At 30.4% G+C, this 23,531-nt stretch overlaps 1 protein-coding gene across 9 annotated transcripts in view; it reads left to right on the forward strand.

Annotated features, from left to right (window-relative positions):
- The window catches only part of LOC145239867 (AT-rich interactive domain-containing protein 3C-like), a 420,808-nt gene that overhangs the window by 236,700 nt on the left and 160,577 nt on the right, over positions 1-23,531 (forward strand). For 8 of the 9 annotated variants that reach the window (XM_080103441.1, XM_080103444.1, XM_080103446.1 and 5 more), the window contains one exon: positions 14,990-15,019. The exons of the other annotated variant lie outside the window; for it this stretch is intronic. In XM_080103441.1, the coding sequence (XP_079959567.1) occupies positions 14,990-15,019 (30 nt within the window). The remainder of the gene's footprint in view (positions 1-14,989; positions 15,020-23,531) is intronic. 9 annotated transcript variants of the gene reach the window in all.

Here is a 23,531-nt window from a genome sequence, read left to right on the forward strand (position 1 = left end):
AGCACTAAGGGGGAATTTGGATGTGCCAAAATTAAGAAAAAAAACGATTAATAGAAAAATTTAATCTCTAAATACGGCGTTTAAAACTGACTAAAACTGTGCACAACGAGGGAGAAAAAAATAGGGAGAAAAGGGTCAAAGTTTCCCAAAGAGAAATGTTTTTGTTGTCTCCTTTTGCCGACATAAAGGTTTTCGAACCACAATAGAGACAGACTTCAAAATCTTTAAATGGTTTTCTGCTCTGTGTAACACATCGAACCACTCTATTTGATATTTGTCGGCACGGCATTCTTTTTAAATAATGCAAGTAGACGTCTTTGCATTTTGGCTTCGCTTTTGCAAGTATTATCCGTTTATCAATTTCAATGCCAGTGCGATTCCGGTTATGTCGGGTGAACATCTTTGCATATGCTAACTCGTATAAACCAGCACGTTCCATCTAAAATCAGACAGGGGAGGGTAGGATCTGGTAGTCTCTCTCTTTCTGTAGTCTTGGACTCTGCTATTGAGCAGCATTTGGTTGACAATCCATGCTGTGCCGACAAATATAATATAGAGTGGTTCGAGGTGTTACGCTGATCAGACCCCAAAAACCATTTAAAGATTTTGGAGTGTGTCTCTATTATGGTTCAAAAATCTTCTTGATGTTGGCACAAGGAGACAACAAAAGCATTATTTATCTTTGGGAAACTTTGACCCCTTTTCTCACTCTTTCTTTTTCTCCCTCGTTGTGCCCAGTTTTAGTCGTTTTTAAACGCCGTATTTACAGATTAAATTTTTTCTTTCAATCGGTTTTTTTTTGCACATCCAAATTCCCCCGTAGTGCTCTTTAATTTCACCAATAATATTGTTTTGTATGCTATCGATTTTTACATGAAGAGATGGTAGCCGAAAGAGCCATCGAGAAATTTCTACACATATTATATATATAAATATATATATATATATATATATATATATATATATATATATATATATATATTTCTTAAAAATAACGATATCTATGTCTTTTACCTTCTTTATATTTTGTACCGTTTCTTTTTTATACTTTCATTTCATTTCTTTGAAATTTTAGAAATAAGTTTTTATCATAGACTTTTTTCGTTTAGATTTGACGTTGAAATTTTCAGTTCTTTATTTTGTTGATATTTCTCATCAATGCTCCTACGAATTAACATAAATTGTTCGCAAATCCCCCTCAAATCGATTTACTTGCACTGAAACTTTCTGACTTGTTAAGCAAATAGTAGCTTTTATAGTCCGTATTTATGAGAGGCGATTACACTTGAAAAAGAAGGATTGGTAAACACTCGCGTATTCAATAGATCTCTCCCTTCGACTAATGCTCAAATAAATGCGAATTTGTGCCGCTAAAAAAGGAAACAAATATTCACAATGGGATAAAAGATTCTCTCCTGCTTACTATGATTACGTTGATATTGAAATCTGTTATATGAACTTTACCGTTGGTTCATTTCACACATTTATAACATCAAACGTAGAATACCAGTCGACTCTATGCACTCGGGTACCCATAAATGGTGACGTCAAGTTTTATAGAACACAAAGAATCTGATTAAGGCTAGGTAAAGATAGTAAGGAGATGTAGATATCAGAATTTTACTAGGAATATTGAATGTCCTCTCATCGTAAACTTTCTGGTGTGTTTCTACAGCCGCTGTTTTAATAAGCAAAGTTCATCCACGCTATGTTTCATTTTACATATCCTCGGACTTTATACGCAGCTGAATTTGATTAAAATATATATTCAAACTTGTTACTTATCCGTAAAAAATCCGGTTGGTTTTCAACGAACTTGATTTAAAAAAACAACATTCAGACCTGGACAGTTAGGTAAAAGGTTATTTGATATTTTACAAGACGACTACCACGTTTCACTGACAATTTTTATGCTATGAACCTTGTAAATCCCACTGAGAAAGCACGTGACAACTACTATCATACCAGTCTCTATGTAACAATGACAAAACCAGAAAAAAATGAATCACTGGAAATATATTCGTGCTGTTACGTTTAAGTAATGAACAATAAAAAAAACAACAAAAGCCTAACCAAAAAAAAAAAAAAAAGAAAAAAAAGGGTCGAGGAGAGATTTTGCTGATTGAAAATTTCGTTCTACTCCGATAAATATTTGAGGAAGTTTTGGCTTTCGCTTAGTCATGACTAACCCAGACGCTCGTTGGACAGAAACCTGAAATGATATATAGGTGATTTTTATATATTTCACATCATTTTAGACAGCATTACTTGCTCATCTCTGTCTGACTGTCCAAACACACACACACACACACACGCACACACACACGCACACACCCCCACACACACACATATATATATATGCGTATATTAGTGTGTGTGTGTGTGTGTGTGTGTACTTTAAATAACAAAATTAACTCCTAAATAAATTATTAAAGGAAGCATATTTTATTTCTTTACTAAAACAGTTGTAAAGAAATAAAATATGCTTCCTTTTATAATTTAGGAGTTAATTTTGTATAGAATTCGAAATCATAATATTAAATTATATATTTAATAAGAACTTTTCGGGTGAAAAATCAAAATAAGTCATACCAATTCCTTATATAAGTGTCACTGTGATTTGTTTCTTTCAACTGAACTAATTAATCTCAAACTAGTAAACGAGTGAATCACCTTAAAACAATTATTAATATTGATACTCGATAATCTGGATTTATCGCAATAAGTTTTTCTTTTTTGTATCAAAAGTTGGAGTTTATAAGCGAAGGGAAGAGTAAAACAAGCTAAAGTGAAAAACAGTAAAAAACAATGAAAAACAGTAAAAAAGAGAATGAAAAACAGTAAAAAAACAGTGAAAAACAGTAAATAAAAAAACAGTGAAAAACAGTAAAGAAAAACAGTAAATAAAAAAAAACAATGAAAAACAGTAAAAAAACAGTGAAAAACAGTAAAAAAACAGTGAAAAACAGTAAATAAAAAAAAACAGTGAAAAACAGTAAAAAAAAAAAACAGTGAAAAACAGTAAAAAAACAGTGAAAAACAGTAAATAAAAAAAAACAATGAAAAACAGTAAATAAAAAAACAGTGAAAAACAGTAAAAAAACAGTGAAAAACAGTAAAAAACAGTGAAAAACAGTAAAAAAACAATGAAAAACAGTAAAAAAAAAACAGTGAAAAACAGTAAAAAAACAGTGAAAAACAGTAAATAAAAAAAAACAATGAAAAACAGTAAATAAAAAAACAGTGAAAAACAGTAAATAAAAAAAAACAATGAAAAACAGTAAATAAAAAAAAACAATGAAAAACAGTAAAAAAAAACAGTGAAAAACAGTAAATAAAAAAAAACAATGAAAAACAGTAAAAAAAAAACAGTGAAAAACAGTAAATAAAAAAAACAATGAAAAACAGTAAAAAAAAAACAGTGAAAAACAGTAAAAAAACAGTGAAAAACAGTAAATAAAAAAAAACAATGAAAAACAGTAAATAAAAAAAAACAGTGAAAAACAGTAAATAAAAAAAAACAATGAAAAACAGTAAATAAAAAAACAGTGAAAAACAGTAAAAAAACAGTGAAAAACAGTAAAAAAAACAGTGAAAAACAGTAAAAAAAAACAGTGAAAAACAGTAAAAAAAAACAGTGAAAAACAGTAAAAAAAAACAGTGAAAAACAGTAAGACACAAGCATGAAACGCACCAACTTTGTAATAGATGGATGAACTTGATCATGTAATTGCGTATCAAAGCGTATTAAACACAAACATAAACCTGGAATACATAATACTGTAACATATATTTAGTTTGATATAGAAAAAGTTGCAAGGTGGCAACATTGATTAACTAAGATTAAATCTTATTATATATATATATATATATATATATATATATATATATATATATATATATATATATATATATATATATATATATATATATATATACATTAGTCTCCTCTTTAGTGTTACTTGCTTGATAACTTACTATTTTCGTTATTTGGTTCATTTTTGTTTCTGCCGTTCTTTTCCATTTTGTTCTTTTTCGACTCATTAATTATTTTCTCCTTGAGATGACAGGATGACATCATTATGTGGAGTACGCAGTTTTACTAATCATTATTAATCCAAGAGTGACCATGCGATGATAGTGACTTTACTTTTCACTTTGCATAATTCAGTACCCTGTGGGTGTATATTATGAAATTACGAGGATTAAATTATGAAATTACGAGGATTAAAAAATAAAAAAAAATAAAATTGCATTCGTAAGTGCCAAAGTTGTCTGATTTAAAAAAAAAAAAAACTTATTTCATTTTATTATTCTAAAAGCTTATCAACATTGTTATAAAACTATAGTGATTCTACTCTGTATTTATAAATATCAAAATTATATCAAAATATTTTAAATGTTTTAGATTTTTTAATGAACATGTTTAAGCGTTTTAACAACTTTGTTAATTTACGGTAAAATATATTTGATTTTAAAAACGTGTAATTTTATCATACTCTGAGTCAAAATATAAAACTATTAATAAAAATATATTAATACTAGCAGGGAGACTCGACATAGTCCAGGATTGGATGATGACCAACGATTGTTTCACACACATATTTCATATTTATTTATTGTCATTGAAATCGGTAAAATTGCCTATTTTTTTCAATCAAATCGATTGATTAAATGCTCTAGTTGGGGATCCATCGCGTGCACTAAGAGGAAGTTTCACACACCTTCCAGCAGTGATTAGTGCACAATACATTACAATCTACATTGCACTATAGAAAGGCTACTGTTGTATAACAGCTTGAATTAAGGTTTAAACCACAAAAGTCAAATAGCACAGTAAAATTGTACTTTAAGCAGAAACATTCCCTTCAAATGCGCCCCTGTTACGTCAAACAGACACATAAAGTACATTTGTGTGCAATTTAGTAAAAATCGCCCCAGCCGTATCGGAGTGAATACGGAACAACTTCATACACAGAGGAAAACAATTTTTCTTTCATATAATATTAGCAGGGGAACCTAAAATTGTCCGGGGTTGAATAGTGCTTAATGCATGTTTCATGTTCCCATATTTTTATTGTTATCGAAATCGGTAAAATCGCCGATTATCCCATCAAATCTATTGATTGCCTGCTTTTGTTGGGGATCCATCGTGATGCACCTGGAGGAAGCTTCACATACCCCCTCACAGTGACTTAGTTCACAATACATTTCAGTTTACATTGCACTGTAGAGAACGTACTGCTGATTTTATCAAATAATTTGATATATAATGGCTTGAATTAAAGTTTAAAATACAAAAGTCAAGTATCATGCTCTAGTTGAGGTCTGTGTAGTAATAAAACTTCTCAAAGGCAATTGTGGTATTAGGACGGGTTAGGGTGTTAACTTTGGCAAAATCACCAGTTCCTTCTTTCAATTATCAATTCATCGATACGTATCGAAAACATTTCGATACACACCTATGTATAAACACTGCCACTTCATGCGAATTTTTAAAAAAATCGGCCCAGCCGTTTTCGAATCCATAGGGAAAGAACTCACACACAGACACATTGAGGACGTTTATTTTATATAATAGTAGAGATAGATATACATTTAGCCACACGTAAACACATGTGTGAGAGAAAATGCTGATTGAAACCTCCTTATGTCTTTTACTGCGTATGTTATATGCAGATTTGTGAGAATTGCTAGATCGGCGTAAGAAATGGTTAGTTTTCACCTCGTGCATATTTTATCAGTGGTCGGCAATCTTCGTCTACTTTGACGAGAATGTAAATCATTGCCATCTTTGTAATAGTTCCAGTCAGTTTTTACTTGAGACAATGTCGACGCGAATCAAAACGAAGGCGATTAAAATATGACTCATTATTTTTTAAAGTGTTGTATGAAAAGAAATGTACATTCTAATGATTCAAATTTAGTAAAATTAAGCATGTTATGATTTATCCACAACCAATACAATTTATCAATTATGTGTGTAGGGATGTTCAGTACTATTAATACACTGGAATAGTCCTCGTGTCGCTATCCACATCGCTTACTTTCCATGTGATGCTCTACATTTTTTGATCTATTTATTTATGTATCTATCTAATAACAGAGGGATAGTTTACATTATCCATCCGATTTTGTATCTAATTAACTTTATAGTTGGCTACATGGTTTATTAACTAAACAATTAGCGTATTTTAGATCATTAAAGTTTCATAAATTCTTCTCTGATATTCATTCATGAATCTCCTCATTTATGATGTATCTACAATGTCTGAGAGCTATTGAGAAAAATCCGGGGAGGTGCAAACATATTCATAAACTGTTCAATGATATGCAAAGCGCGCTCATATAAACATTTGTATAAACTTTGAACATGATCTAAGATTATTGTTTTCACCTAAAGGAAGTATGTCTGAAATATATAAGCACTTCAGCCGATATTTTCTTGTATCAGAAAATGTGACTAGAAAACCCTAACCTACGTTCTTAGATCACTTAGCTTTTTCTTTTCACATTCTTTTCCTCGTCCTTCAATTTGGTAGATGGTTTAAAACTGCTCGCCTTTCATTCCATTGCGCAGAAACAATAAATGTATTACGAAATTTATACTTTATATTTGAAGATTAGAAGATTATTACATAATGTGTGTGTAAGCAGCATTCATTCTAGACGGAGGTGAACCGGCTTCCTTTAGAGAAGGAGGAGGAGGAGGAGGAGGTTTCATGGAAATATTGAGTTCACAATGCACTATCTATATAGGAGAAATGGCGACGTTTGCAGTACTTGCAGAAAGGTTCCGACGCCTCCCTACATACAGCGTTTGATATTCTCGAATGGTTACTCAGCTATACTGACCAGATTCGATGCTGTTTAACTTCAACGATCTAACAAAAACCTGTGTATTAATGCGATCATTCCGTACATTACTACATAATTTATAATTAATGAATCCTGATTCATTAAATGAATTTGTAATCATCTCTGTAATTTTTTTAAATACATATTTGTTTCCGGTTTAGTTCATCTTATTTTAAAAACATTATTAGCTATTTTTTAAAAAAAAAACATCATTATTAGCTCGCCTTATTATTTTAGAAACATCATTATTAGCTCGCCTTATTATATTAGAAACATCATTATTAGCTCGCCTTGTTATTTCAGAAACACTATTATTCTACGGAATTTTTGTTGATTAAACAGATATACGATGTTCAAAAGTGGATTGGATAAAACAGTGAAATATTCCCCAAAAGAATTAAATACAATCGTCTTCACTAAGTTAAAAGTAAATTTTTCTTTGGATTTTAAACAAACAAAGAATACGATACGAAGCTTCCTCAATTCACTTATTTTCTCTTCGTAAATTCTATTAATAGTGAAGTAAATATCAATTGATTTTTCAAAAATGTACATTTCTCTCGTCTAAATTCAATTTATCTTCGCCATGTTTTATTTTATCGCTGATTTTATTCTCCTTAATTTGATTGTATCCAACATGTTTTACTTGCTTAACTCAGTTTTTCAAATAAATTTGATATTTTTTGTGCTTTTCCATTTATTTTTCACGTTTCGTTATTTTCTTTGAATACCACTCTTAAAAAAATGTGTAGGAAGCTGCACGCAAAAGTTGTGTGGCACTATGTATACTGATGAAGCATACGTACGCACAGTTCGAGCGCAAAGGCCGTGTTACACACAATAATATACACGTACGCCAACAATATTATACACGCAATGATAGTGCATACATTATCACAAGGAAACACAAACTTATAAAAACCTTTGACTTAGAATTCATCAAAACACTATTCCAATGATACTTGATGGTTTTGTAGAATAGATGACAAACGTCAATGAAAAATGAACGAATGAAATAACTATAGAACTTCCAGAATGTATCTGTGAAGACCTGACTTTCAAATATACAATCTTGTAGAAAAAGTATAGATTTGGATAAATTAAGAACTCTATGCGTGTCATTAATGTCGCACCTAATAATCAAAATGATTAATTTCAACATTTTGTAGATTTTATTTCAACATTAGTTACATTAAATAACACGGAAAATTTACTTTAAAATTCATAGATCACAATTTAATTTTGTAAATATATTGTGCAATATAATTCAGTAAATATGTATATAAGGACGTGTGAAATATTACATAACTTAATTTTAGTAAATATTTAAATTTTATTATTTTTACTGGCACTCGTGTATACATCTATTATATATGGAAAAGTTGCCTGTGTGGTAGTATATGTGTTTGTATGTCTGCGAAAAACTTTTGTCATCCGCATACAACCGGGTCGGAACCGGTACCATCTGAAAGATCAATTCCTTGGATGCATAATATGTGAAAATTAAAAAAAAGATTAATTTTGAGGTAGTAAACTGAACCACCTTGTGGAAGAGGGGTCTTTTTTCGCGTCTTTGTTTTCACAAGTCATGCACGCCTATTAAACTGAAACTGTTTACATATCTTATTTTTAACGTCATGACGTCATAACACTCGTTGTCATATGGGCAAAAGCATTTGCCCGTAACTTTTCCCCTTCATTCCTTCTTTCGTGTATTTGAGCATGTCTGCAGCGGCTCTTTTTTTTTTTTTGCGGTCGCACGTACTCTCGCTGCTATTTAAATGGGAGAAAAGTTGTTTTAATTCATTGTTTATTTTTTAGGTGAAAGTGGGGCGTTTTTTCCAGCGCACGGGCAATAAAATGTTCGCGATATCCGGAGAATAGCTTCTTCTCTTCGTATCCCTTCCGCCAAAATATATGGTGTCACGTAATTCTTTATTGGGGCACTTACATTTTCGTATTTTTATCGGTTCTTTTATTTTTGTAATTGTTGTGAGGGTATCGATAAAAGTGCTCAATACCATAAACCGAAATTCATGTTGACCCAGACAACGCCGGGTACCCATGCTAGTCTTTTATATAAAGGAGACCCGTCTGAGTGTTTGTGTGTGCTAGTATGTATGTTAAAACCTTTTGTCATCCGCATCCGATCAGATCGAAATCGATAGCATCTTAAAAAGCAATTTCTCAGACGCATAATATGTGAAAATTGGATAAAAAGGGCAATTATTTCGTATGGAAATAGAGTTTTAAATGACACAGGGGTCAGTTAAAATCGTCTTTTTCTAAACGATTTAAACAAGTGTGCATGCGTCCAGAACTCGCCTCTGAATTCATTCAACTACAAAAATTTTCAACGTGATTGTCTTATCAGCGCTGCAGCCCGTGAATTAGGAAGTTGTCTCATAACCATTAGTTTACATGTTCACGTACACCTATCGGTGGTATTTTTTTTTTTTTTTGCATTTAAACAGGGTTGTTTTGTAATTTCGGTAGTTTATTAGTAAAAAAGGAACAATTTTCTTATTTCGATTTTATTATCAGAGGTTTAAATCAACCGATTGTTGCATTTTAATTTTAAAGAAACAAAAATTCCAATCCAATTACGATTCTCTAGTTTACACATACACACAATTTTTTTTTCATTTACAATTCTTTAATAGTTTTTTTTCTTTTGCAAGGTTAAAATATTTTTTAAACTTTGTATTATATATTTGGCATTTTTTTTTACAGGCGGTTTATTAAATTAAAACAAAACGTTTTTCTTATTTCAAGGCTTACATAATTCGCATTTGTTCGCATAGTAACTGCTTGATTTTTTTTCTTTTAATAACGCAATAAGTTGTAACTAATTTTTATAACATAAAAACGTTTATTTCGGTTAAAACAAATTCTACCTACTTATTTTTAAACCCGAATTATTTTCAGTTTGTCCACGTTGCACCAGACTGTAAAGAAAAGTATTTCTAAACTGAGGCAGCATTAAAGAAATTCGCTGAAACTGGTATATAGTGATCAAAAAGTGCTCAATATCCGGAGAATAGTTACTTCTCTTCGTATCCCTTCTGCCAAACTATCTGGTGATTAGGTTGTCTCGTACTTCTTTTTTGCGGCGATTACATTTTCGTTTATTAATATGTTTTTAAGTTTTTATTTTTGAAATTGTTGTAGGACTATCGACGTTGTCCACGATAGACTTGACATATAATAATAATAATAAAAAAGTGCTCAGTATCCTTAGTATAGCAGGTGTGTCCAAACGGAACTTCATGAGGACCCGGGCAACGCCGGGTATTCATGCTAGTATCTAAATATAATAATGTTTAAATAAAGATGTAAGATTGAAAGGCTTTCATTATGATTGCGATTTTGATTCCATTTTGCATAATTTTTAGAGCATAAAAGTGAATCAATCCATGTTTTTACTACTTTATCAGCGTCAGCGACTGTGAACGATTTCCGTTTATCGACATTTTCTACAAAAATGCTCATACTTATTTCTTGTTTAAACAACTTAATTTAACTTTATAACGATTGCAAGCCAAGGGCAACCCACGCAATCGTAAGTTCAGAACGCATGTTTCATTTTGGAGCGTAAGAGTTTTTAACGAGATTTCAAAACTACTGTAAGAAAAGATAAATAAAAACAATTGACTCATATTGACATTGTTATACGTTCTATATATTTAAGGTATACTTAAATGTTTACATGATAAAGATCACCAATAAGTGTTTTATAATAACCAGTCATTGTTTTATGTGTCTGGTTTGCATTTCTAAAATAACTGATGCATTTACTTAATCGCAAGGTAATATATTTCCCAAACAAATTGTTACATCAGATTAAGAGCAGCAATCGTTTGGAACATTTTAACATAAAATTCAATCAATTCTTATCAAATCATAATAATAAATTAAAGTCATAATTTACGAACTATCAGATGATATTCATCAAAATTTGAGTTGTTATATATATATATATATATATATATATATATATATATATATATATATATCAAATATTTAATTGTGAAGAGCTTAAACTGAGATAACAAACAAATAAATTGTGAAGGTTACTTAGCGGAAATACTTGGAGACATTAGACGTTCTAACAATTCTACGCGTGTATTTAAGAGTCGAAAGATGGCGATGATGGCGCGTCTGGGCCATCAACACGGCCAGCTCTTTGAACGATTACTGCCTACAAGACTTAATCTTACGATCAGCGAATCTGCCTGCTTAATACAATAAGCTAACTGGCTCATCTCTGCTCTTTACAATTAATCCCACCAAGAGTGTGGATATGATTTCCCTTAGGATGGCACTGGCTTTGTAAATTGTGTCTTCTCGTCGTCCCCCCCTCCCTTCCCGTCTGCTCAGTCTCCTTAAGACTCTCATCCCAGTCCGCCGACATTTCTCACGTCCGATGTAGAGTCGTTTATCAAAGGCGCCATCACTTCTTGGCACCGTGTGTCAGTGGTTCTTATGAAGAAATAACATAAAAACCGAAATAAAAAACGTAAGAATGAAAAAATGAAGACCAGATGAATTATGAAAAGGAGATGATGAACTGGACAAGAGATGAAAAGGAAACATGAGCGGAACATAGATGCGGATGAAGAATAGAAACAAAAAGAGTGAATTGATTATTTGAAATTGAACTCTGATGAAATAAAGAAAAAAAAGCAAAGTGAAACAACTAAAAAGAAAGTGAAAGATGAGAAAGAGAAAGAAAAATACTCGAAATGAAAAAAAATATTGTATTAGATTGGATGACGAATTGAATTAAGAATATCGAACCAAAGACAAGAGAGACTAAATGTGGAAAAAAATGAATGAGATTGAAGCGGCCCACTGCTAGGGGAAAAAATTAAGAAAGATACCGGGAAATAGGAAATAGTACAAACGACGAAAAGGAGCCGGAAAATGGAAAGAAAGTAAAGTTACGCTTCGTAAAGATTAATAAACTAGAAAAAATAATGGGAGAAAAACAATTAATGAAAATAAATACGATAAATGAAGAAAATATAAAAAGAAAAGAAAAGAAATTGAAAAATCGCTGAAAATTAGCTAAGTAAGTAGAGAGAGAGAGAGAGAGAGAGAGAGAGAGAGAGAGAGAGAAAGAGAAAGACAAAGAAAAAGAGAAGGAGAAAGAAGGTAAGAAGAGCGGTTGAGAAAAAAGGAAAGTAATGAATTATTACGCAGAAAGACATTGGATACGAGAGAATCATTTTGGGGTGAAAAGGAGAACAATTTTGTATAATTGATTGGGAGAAGAATAGATTATGTCTGTGTGCGACAAAGATAAAACTACATGTCATTAGTATACATTCGTCCGCGAGCACACACACACACACACACACACACACACACACACACACACACACACACACACACACACACACACACACACATGCGCGAATTATTATACACAAATACGTATACTATCTTAAGCTTAAACGTACACACATATATATACATGTATGTATGTATGTATGTGTGTGTGCGCGCTTAAACATATACATATATATATATACATATATATATACATGTATGCGTGTGTGTGTGTCTGTGTGCTTGTGAAAGAGCGATAGAAATGGCAGTAGAAAGTAGCAATGAAAGATTAATGTTCTCGTCTTTTAGTAATGGTTATTATAGAACTCATGTTGTGATGATGATAGTAGAAATTTAGGTGCGGGGGAGGGGTCGAAATACTAGAAGTTATGAGATAAGCGGAAGAGGGAAGAATAAGATAAGGAGAACGAATTGAACGAAGCTGTGATACCATTTGAGGGTAATAGACGTTAAAAAATGCAACAATGACCTAATGGGAACGCCGTCGTTGCTCCCCTTCAGGGTTAAGATGATTTCAATCCCTCTCGAGCATTTAAATTCATAACCGTTTTTAAGGTTCAACCATTAAGTTGTGGAACGAAATAACTTCCGGCAATAGTTACCAAAAACTTAAATAAAATGAAAAAATATAAGAGTATGAATGAATCTTGAACTAAGGTGATGTTTAATGATAAAAGAAAGAAAAAAGAATTAATAAGTCAGGCTAAGGAGAAAAAAATTCAAATATTACTTAACATCTTCTTAAGCAATTGCTTGATTAATCATTTATGATAAAGGGTCAGGTTGACAATTATACTAAACCTGTTTTGTACTCTAGAAAAGACATCACAATCTTGAAGTGGATCCGTACAATGGTTTGTATGTGAGTACAACAATGAAACAAGAATATGAGTTGTTGTTTAGTTGTTTCACTGTAGTTGCTTATTCACGCGTGCATCATCATCATCATCATCATCATCATCATCATCATCATCATCATCATCATCATCATCATCATCAGCATCATCATCAGTAAAATGTGATTTGTTTTGATACATAAATATGTCATTCATTTTTATACCATGATCCAATACCATCTTTTATTTGCTTTCATTAATTCTTCACATAGAATGGAATAACATTGTTAATATTCAACAAAATATCGCTAAAATACACCAACAATTTATTATTTCACTGTAAACAATTTCCAAAAGCATTACTGATCATAGAGACATGATATATTTGTGTTTTCCAAATAATTTTCAAAGCTGAAATCTTCATTTCATTCTCAGTTCGAAACCCGCACTACATAATTACACGAGGAGCACAACCATTAAATAAATAATAGTCTAATTATAGTTTCCATCCAAATCGCAAACAAACTGTTAAATATGTATTCTTCTAATCTTTGCTTGATTTTGATTTTCTAAATTGCAGAGAAATATCTAAGAAATTCGTTCTCATTAAATGGATAATCGTTGTTCTTTTTTCAGCTATTTATTTTCGTCCTGTACTTATGTGCGTTCTAATCTGTTTTTATTCTAGTGTGTGTTTAGCTATTCGTATAAATGGATGTGGAGTTTAGCTGTATATTAAATCGCATCTCTAGAAAATAGAAAGAAATATATGTTTGTAAACATATGCGTTTATTCTTAACATTTTTTTCTTCTTTTCTTTATGTCCAGTCATAAAATTTCTAGTTATTTACTTACATATGTTTTGCAACAAGGGTTTATAATATGTGTTAAGGTTGATAGATACAAAAAGCATTAAAAAGCCGAGAAAAAATCAATGAAGGTAACAGATACACATTTTCATTATTTATGCTTATCTGGCGATTCAGATATTCTGACTTTAAATGATTTCTCATTTAAAATATATCAATTTTAGGACTAATTTCATTATAAACATTTAAATCCGGCATAAATCAGTTGATTTCTAAATAGGATAAAACTATTTGGATGCGAAGATTTTGAATGTTGTATGACACACCAAAAAGTTGAATCAAACATTCAATCCATAACATCAAACAACATGTTCAATGAATGTTAAAACATGTATGCTACATGGTAACTATTTGCTGACACATTGTTTTGGCCTCAAATCCACACAATACGTATGTCTTAAGTCTTACATCAATCTTCCTACAGAAATACGAGGTTCAAAGTTATACATATCTAAATCAAAATTAAATAAAATTGAAGTGTCAACGTATTACATATTTAAATGTTTCTAAACACATAGACATGCAGCGGACAGATTCATTTTATCGCAGCAAATGCTTATAGGAAGAATGATTAAAAAATATAGGTACAATAGTGATTCAGATTTACGTCAGCTCATTAATGTTCAGGTAACACATTTATCTTTGCTGAAATTTATCATTACATTAAAGTTCGATAACTCTTTTCTATTCCTCACTTCAACATCGCTTCTTCAGGTCTCTTTGACTATCTATTTTATTCATCTACATATATTTATCCTTCTCTCGCTCTCTTTTTCTCTCTCTCTATCTATCTATCAATCTCTCTCTCTTTCTCTCTCTCTCTCTCTCTCTCTCTCTCTCTCTCTCTCTATATATATATATATATATATATATATATATGAATATATAAGCATATCAATCCATCTGTCTAATATTATTAACCTCTATCTAATTATCTAAGTTTGTTCAAATCCATCTAATTATTTATATCTGAGCTTGTTCAAATCTATTGATCTTAGTTTTCTGATATCAAACCGTGCAATGTGAATTGTGTTCGTTTATTAGCCAAAAACCTTCTCCTTTCCTCTCCAGATGCCGAACGAAATGTCTCTATTGAAATCAGTAAGTAAAAAAAAACTTTTTTTGATAAACCCTCATTAACCAAAAAAAAAAAAAAAAAACAATCGACCGATTATCTCCCAACGCATTCTGCATATCCAATATAATGCTTGCCTAAACCCTTAATCAGAACCAATAATGAACTAAAACATAATCGGCATGTTTACTCAAATATAACGTATTTATGAACTGTGAAAAGACGAAAGACATTAGCTGTAACACATTTAAGAAATGTTAATCATTCGAACAAGAGAAAAATAGATTATTTATTTATGATATTTTCCCCGCGATCTATTTAAAATCATGTTCATTATTTAGTTTTTAACATGTTAAAAACATTCAGAATCAGAATATAATAAATATTGTTTCGTTAAAATTCATAGCTTAAATAATAGTTGCATAAAATAAAGTGCTACTTCCTGTTTCCTTTATTTTGGATTCCATCTCCTAAATATAACGACCATCAGTTGGAAATCTATTGAAATTAGGAAGAGATGTTTAATAATATTACTACATCATGCTTAAGTTATACGTGAATTTCATAAAAATTGTTCATAGCAAACAGTTTGAAAGAAGATCAAAATTACACACTTTCTTTTAGATCTTTTAAGTATTTTACAAAACACAGTTTCGTACATAGTAATCATATTAGATTTAGATCTAATGAATTATACGCAAGAAATACTAACATTTTAACATGTTTAAAAAATATTATTATTATTATTATTATTATTATCTCGTGTTATTCTTAATATAGATATGTGCACGTATTCGTTTTCTAGTTGCCCGTGTGTGTGACTATTCTTGCTTGTGAGACACATTTGCTGTTATTTTTTTTGCTTTTGTTTTCATGTTCTTTTTTGTTTTTGTTTTTTATTTGCTCATATTTATGTTCAATAGCTGAAAAAATAATTGATAAAAACTGATCAAGAAGTAAGGGTTTATATACAATTAGGGCATGATTAATCATCTCGGAATTTTAAACATATCAATACTGGCTGTAAATTGATTTCGCTTATTGCATCTCTTCCGCTCTCATTTTATGTATATTATTATAATGTACATTTGAATACAATCAATATCAAGATAACATATATATATATATATATATATATATATATATATATATATATATATATATATATATATATATATAATGTCTCTCCCGTCGATTTCGACGTATGAAGTCCTGCCACAAAAACTAAGCTGTTCAGAAATCAACCGAGATGATTTGTTTATAGTATTGTAGACTTTGTGTAAAACCAACCACACCTTTAGTATTACTGCTAATCTTTGTCGGTGCTAATGACTGCCACAAGACAACGTATACAATAGACCGCAGGTTTTTACATAAGAGGTTTCCTTCTTTTAGATTCATATCTAAACGAAGACTGGGGCTGCATCTTTCCCAGTGAATTAATGCGCCTCCATTACCAAACTTGAAATTTATACGACTCTGTGTTGTACATACAGCGCATAGTCTTCGCAAATTGTCACTTATTTGGTACTGGACAGGCTCAATGTTGCTCAATTTCATTGATCTGGCGAGAACTGGATGTCAACGTGATGATGCCGTATTATATATATATATATATATATATATATATATATATATATATATATATATAGTCATCCACATACAGTATTGTTTCGCGGTATCACAGCTCATCACCTCTCCTTAGCCAGGGATAAAAACCTACAACCATCGCGTTGATAGCTGGAAGTTCTAACCTCTGGACTATCGGATCTGAGCTCGCAAATAACTTCATCAAATGTCCATTTAAATAGACACTCGCCCACCGCTTTTACAGTGCTCAAGCTGCTTGTTTACAAACAAACAAACAATGAGCCTCGCCTTATAGCCAATTAAGCAACGGTGAGATACATTTGCGACAGTGCTCTACCCAAAAAGGGGGCGGCTTCCATAAATACGTGTTACGTCTTTGAAGATTCGAATGAAACAAAAACGACAACATCAGGAATCAATGTCAGAAATCAAATCTCGGCAGTTCTTTCACAACTGGGAAAGTTCAACATCTTAGTGGTTTCAGCCAACTCTCTAGTTGTTAAAAGGAAAGACAAATATATCGTATTTAATTGTGTCAATCGATTTCTGTATATTATTTAATTGTGTTATGAGAAGACTTTGCATATTCGCTATGTAGATATTGCCTTTATTACACAAGAGTTAACTCCCCTAGAAGAGATAATAGATATTAGACATGATATGCAGCATATCCACATTCAAACGAGTTAGATTAAACAAATATAAACATTATTTGCTTATTTATTTCATTACACTACTTTGAATTTTTCCAAAGGTCGTGACAAAATAGAAAATACTAGGTTTTCATGTCATTTTGAGATTCACCTTAATAATTTAACACCGATATTTGTTAAGAGTCATTTGTTTACATTATTATTATAACGTAAATTTGAATATGGCATAGTAATTGAGGGGCATTGAACAGGCAGATACAATTTCATAATTTTTAGATTATTTACATGAAATAGGAATTGCATCTCATGCATCTACTTAGTTCATTGTTGGTTCACATGAGGAATCGTTGGAATATTGCAGTTAATTCTCTTTGTTTTGTTTCTATGTAGAATAATTGATTCTTGGCCTTAAAGTATGTTCCTTGGCCAATAAACAATTGTACTTGACTTTCTGAACGAATATTTTTAAATTCTAAATGAAAATTAACGAAGCTAAAGAAGAACATGTACAAGTACATACTAGTCGATAATTAAATTACAAAAAAAAAAAACTACACTAGGAGAGGGACGGGACACATACACATTTTAAATAACATTGCAATTATATATTCGTTGGAAAGTTGATACTAATTCTATTTCAATTCAAAATGTATCGTTTAAGACGCAGAAACAATTTTCAATAATGTTTGGGTGAATACCATCCTAGATTAGCGAGGTGTTTCAATAGTCCTTATATTACAATCGAACCAATATTTGTATACCGTTAGTTCCGTTTATATTGACTGTATTTGCCCGATGTCGGTATTTACGTGGATAGAAATTCCTATGTGTCTATTTAGCCGTAAAGACCAATACAGATCAATATGCATGCTATATAGATTTGACTTCTCACTAGATAAATAAACAAATTCATGTTACATGCTCTAGCTAAGTCAAAAATACCCTGCCCGCCATTAATATCGCGTTATCAAAAATATAGCTGATTTAAATGGCTCATAAATCGCATCTGCTTTTAATTTAATAGAAATACTTTTCTGCGTAAATACTTTTCGGTATTCATGTCTTGCATAACAAGGAGGAGAATAAACAAAAAACACAGAAAGTTCAAAAGCAAACCATTATTTTAACGAGAATTTTTGGGAATAGAAAATAGAATGATACTCAGTGTACTCGATGATACGAGACAGGCGATGCACAGCTATGAATAGCGCAATACAAACACATAAATACATACATACATATATGTAAATATATATTAATATATACATATTTACATATAACGTACATATATATATATTTACAATATATATATATATATATATATATATATATATATATATATATATATATATATATATATATATATATGATAAAAAATTACAATAAGTTTACCAAGGTAATCAAAATGGTAAATTAAAATATATTATAAATATTAAAGAGTTAATATTTACAAGTAAAATAAACTCAGCCAGATGTAAAAGCTCAATAAAACCGAAAAGGAAATAGAGCTTATAATATGAACAAATGATTAATAAAACATGTTAAAAGACATCTTGAAAAAGAGTTAAAAACATATTTAATTTTAAAAAAGGAAATACAAGATAAGTGGATAGTCCTTAATCCGCGGAGTTTCGAAGAAATACTCTCCTTCTCATCAGAGGGCAGGAATTAGCAAAATGCAGGATCGGATTTTGCATATAAAAGTATTTAATGAAACTACAAGTAAGTCACAGATCTTACTTGGTTAAAAAAAAGGGTGAGGTAAGGGGAACAGGAGGCAAAATAAAAATAAAAATAAAAAGATTTCACATGAATGGACAGTTCGGTGAAGGGTAAAAATCCAAAAATGGTAAAATCCAAAACGGTAGAATTTAAAATTTCAATCCGATAGGTAAATTCCAAATGGTCCAAAATAATCCATAAAGCAGAGTTCCTTGGAAAAAGCGCAAATGGAATGAATTCCAAATCATTAAAAGAAAAGTACCGGAGAGAATATTTAAAAACACGTCTGTCAAGGCTGGATGAATCAAAAAAATTTTTTTTTCTTTTGCCTCCTGTTCCCCTTACCTCACCCTTTTTTTTAACCAAGTAAGATATATATATATATATATATATATATATATATATATATATATATATATATATTGTAGAAACCGTACATATACGTTAGTATGCACATGGAGAAAGTATACGAACCTGTGCGCGACTATTTAATATGACGTATAATTGCACACAACTAGTTAATTAGTTAATTAGTTTATTGCACACAACTGCTTTACAATTTAAATTTTGAAGTTAAAAAAATAAAACTAATCCATTTTTTAAATTTGTTTGTCATTTTCGGGATATTTCTGTCAATATAAATAATTAAGTTTCAATGTCATAATTTAATTTTCTTATTCATAATAATTATTTTTCTGCGATATCCCATTTAATACTTTACTTTGACAATTTCTGATTCGACGATTATTTTCGCTTACTAATAAATTCATTCAGTTATTCTTATTGATCAAATTAAGCTTCCACTGATCATATTATCTCATAAATAATAATGTACGTCTTTAAATAAGTTAGTACTTTCTGCTGAACCATGCCTCTATAATTTATGTGAACCTTGGTTTAAATCGCGGGTCGTTGTCGTTTCGTAGTTTCGATGCGAAACTGCAGATAAATATTATCTCTACATATCATCTCCAACTGTTCATTAATTTGATTGACAAGCTTTACGATTAACTCCATTGAGTGTTTCTTAGGACTTAAATCATGGATATACTTCATATATTCAATATAGAACCAATGACATTCATAGAGTTGGTATATATAAATTATGATTTTTTTATACAGAAAAGAACCAATATAGTCTGAAGCTTCTTTAAGATGTGTCTTTACTTTTTATTGAGTATATAGATAATATATAAGGAAATTGTCCTATTATTTTGTTAAACATTTACATACGTATTTACGGAGTGTACGACCATACTATACAAAGCATCTAAAAGTTGAGTCACTCTTTCTATAAATGCTCGCGGACGAATCAAACCTATAGGCATGTAGTTGAAGCAAGACATGGTTTGAAAGGCCGAGAGATGCGTAGCTATCTAAGCTAGTATCGATTATTTCTTATGCAAATCAAGATTTAAGATTTATTAGAAAAATTAGAATGCTCAATCTCTGAATCCAAAAAATATTTATTTTTATCATTAAGCATATAGAAAAAAAACTTTAGGGAAAATAAAATACATTTAAAATAAAATAAACATTGATGAATTAAAATTTTATTATTATTATTATTATTATTATTATTATTATTATTATTATTATTATTATTATTATTATTATTATTATTCACTAGAGAACACTCTAGCAAATAAAACGTCAACAATATCTGATATGTGACCGTCGTAGCGCAACTATTTTACTGTAGTCTTTTCAAATGCCTTATAAAGTAACGATATAACAAAAAATAATTGATTTAGAAGCTTTTATTTCCGTATTTCCTTATCTTTCTATTCGTTAACTGATTCAATTCTCTTTATTTATTCATTTAACGAATTGGATTATTTTTTGTTATTTTCGCTTCCTTTTCTCAAATAGTTATCTCGTTTCCCGCATTTTCTTTGCCATCCACCCAACGATAATCGAATGAGCGACGAAATTGGGCAAATCGTAATCAAAGAATTATTATACAATCTCGTGGCGTAATTTATCCCGATTGCTAAAATTACTGTTAAGAGTTAGGGGAGAGAAGGGTGGTTGTATTTAAATAAAATAGAGAAGAAAGCCAGGTGGAGGAGTACGTATGGTGAGTGGATAGAGGGTGTAGCCTTATTAGATGATCGTTTGTTGTTGTTGCCCCATAATCAGATTTCGTTTTGTGATTGCATCGATTGTGTTAGTGTATCAATAATGGCTACAAAACCAGAAATAGGGACCAATGAAACGAAGAGGAGTGTGAAACTAAATTGACGAGAAACGAAAAACGAAAATAGAAGGAATAAAAGACAGAAGCGAAGAGAAGGTGGATGGTTGAATAAGAAGTCAATAAAGGGATAGATGTAACTATTCAGCGAAAATAAACAATGAGAAAAGAAGAAACAAATAAACGAAACAAAACGTATATTTAAAGAATTGATTTAAAAGCCAAAACTATCGATGAAATTCCTGAAAAAATACGATACAATCAAAGGAATGTTTTATGATATAGGTGTGTACGTTTTGGCAACATCGTTTAAATATCTAATAATCACTAGTTTTGTAAGGTAGATAGAAATATAATAGAGTGCTCAATCATTTAGTAATAAAAGCATAATTTTTATCCATATAATTAAGACAGTAGATGTATGTATGTGTACGTAAATATTTAACCGATAAATTCTTAAACTACTAGTCATATAACGCTAAAATTGACAGGAAATAGCAATCATATTTCAAGAATGGTTTATAACGAGTAAAATTCTTTTTTTAATGAATGAAATACAGAAATATATCGGCAAGTTAAAATGTAAAATATTAATTTCCATTTGTGGTATATTACTTTTTCGCATGCGCCAATTCATTTATAGCTTGAAGTGATTTAATTTGAAGCTCAAATAGTAGGAGGCGCGAGTGCATCGCTAAATGCTTGGATTTCGATTCGTGCTGATCGTACTCAAGTAATTTTTAAACTTGGAAATCAATACTATATATTGGGTACAATATAATATTCAATAGAGAATTTGCTCTGAAATAATAGGTACAGAATCTGTATGAATTAAAATGTATTTAATCGTATTTTACAACTGCACACACCCGCTGTTAATTTATTAATAATGATACACGATATCAGTTCAAATCAACTTGGTACCATAGATTTAAAGTTAGGGCGAGCTCAAAGCAAGAACTAATATTTTTATTTTTATTATTATAGTCGTTCAGATTATCTTCAGACATATTTGATTTCTTTATTTCGGAAATCAAAAAAAGTTGCTGAAGATAGGCTTGGCAATTTGTTGCTGAAAATAAAAAAATTCTCTTTGTTACACACTAGTCTCAGGATTGTGACGTTTGGCACAACATGTTGCAAAAAGAGGTAAATCTCATTTCTTTTAAATTGAAAACTAACCCTTCACGAAAACGAATTTTTCAAACTTAATATTGGACCGTGAGATCTTTTTTTTAATTAAGCACACGACTATAATGGGAATAACATATGGCTTTAACCAAATGATTTGACATGTATTACGGCGATGAAATATAACGCGTTGCATAGCGGTTATTTATCAATTTGTAAAATTTTCCTCGTTTTGCATTTAAACTCGTCATATATATATATATATATATATATATATATATATATATATGTGTGTGTGTGTGTGTATATATATATATGTATATATGTGTGTGTGTATATATGCATATACATGCATGTATATGTGTATATATATGCATATATATATGCATATATATATACATGTATATATATATACATATATATACAGGGTGACCCCAAAAAACGGGCCCCAACTTTAATTAGGCCCCGTTTCTTAGTGTTTTGTCCGAATGAAATGAAACTTTGGTCATTACTAGTTTATTATATTAAAAACATCACATCAAAACACTCGGGTCTTTGGCCTTCTTTTCACCATTCTACAGCATATGTTCTAGATGGCCTCCATTTAACTTTTGTTTTTTGGGGGTCACCCTGTATATATATATATATATATATATATATATATATATATATATATATATATATATATATATATATATATTAAAGTAATGCGGTTGTAAGCAATTAAAAAACGAAAAAAAAAACATCTGTAATTAGAAGAAACAAGATACTAAAAAATGTACCCAAATGTATTATGTCTTATTCTGTGAATCTGAATTTAATATAATTTTTGTAGACAAATAATTTTTGTAGACAAATAATTTTAAGTTTAAGTCATTAAAATGGATTTATTCAGTATTTTGAAAGGACGTTTTTGTGGTAAAGCTTGTATCGATAAACTTTATATAACTGAATATGTTTTCAAATAGCAAATGCAAGTCAATTTCTATGTAGTTGATAGTATGTAAAAATGCATTGGATTTCACTTCAATGTTTACTGATATCGTTTTATATCTACATTTTCTTATTTAAATGTCTAATTTTAGGGGGAATATCAATATGATATCGTTTTATATCTACATTTTGTTATTTAAATGTCTACTTTTAGAGTGAATATCAATATGATATCGTTTTATATCTACATTTTCTGATTTAAATGTCTAATTTTAGAGGGAATATCAATATGATATCGTTTTATATCTACAT

Source organism: Euprymna scolopes, chromosome 19, assembly GCF_053919585.1.
Source record: "Euprymna scolopes isolate OS-2025 chromosome 19, ASM5391958v1, whole genome shotgun sequence".
Lineage (NCBI taxonomy): Eukaryota > Metazoa > Mollusca > Cephalopoda > Sepiida > Sepiolidae > Euprymna > Euprymna scolopes.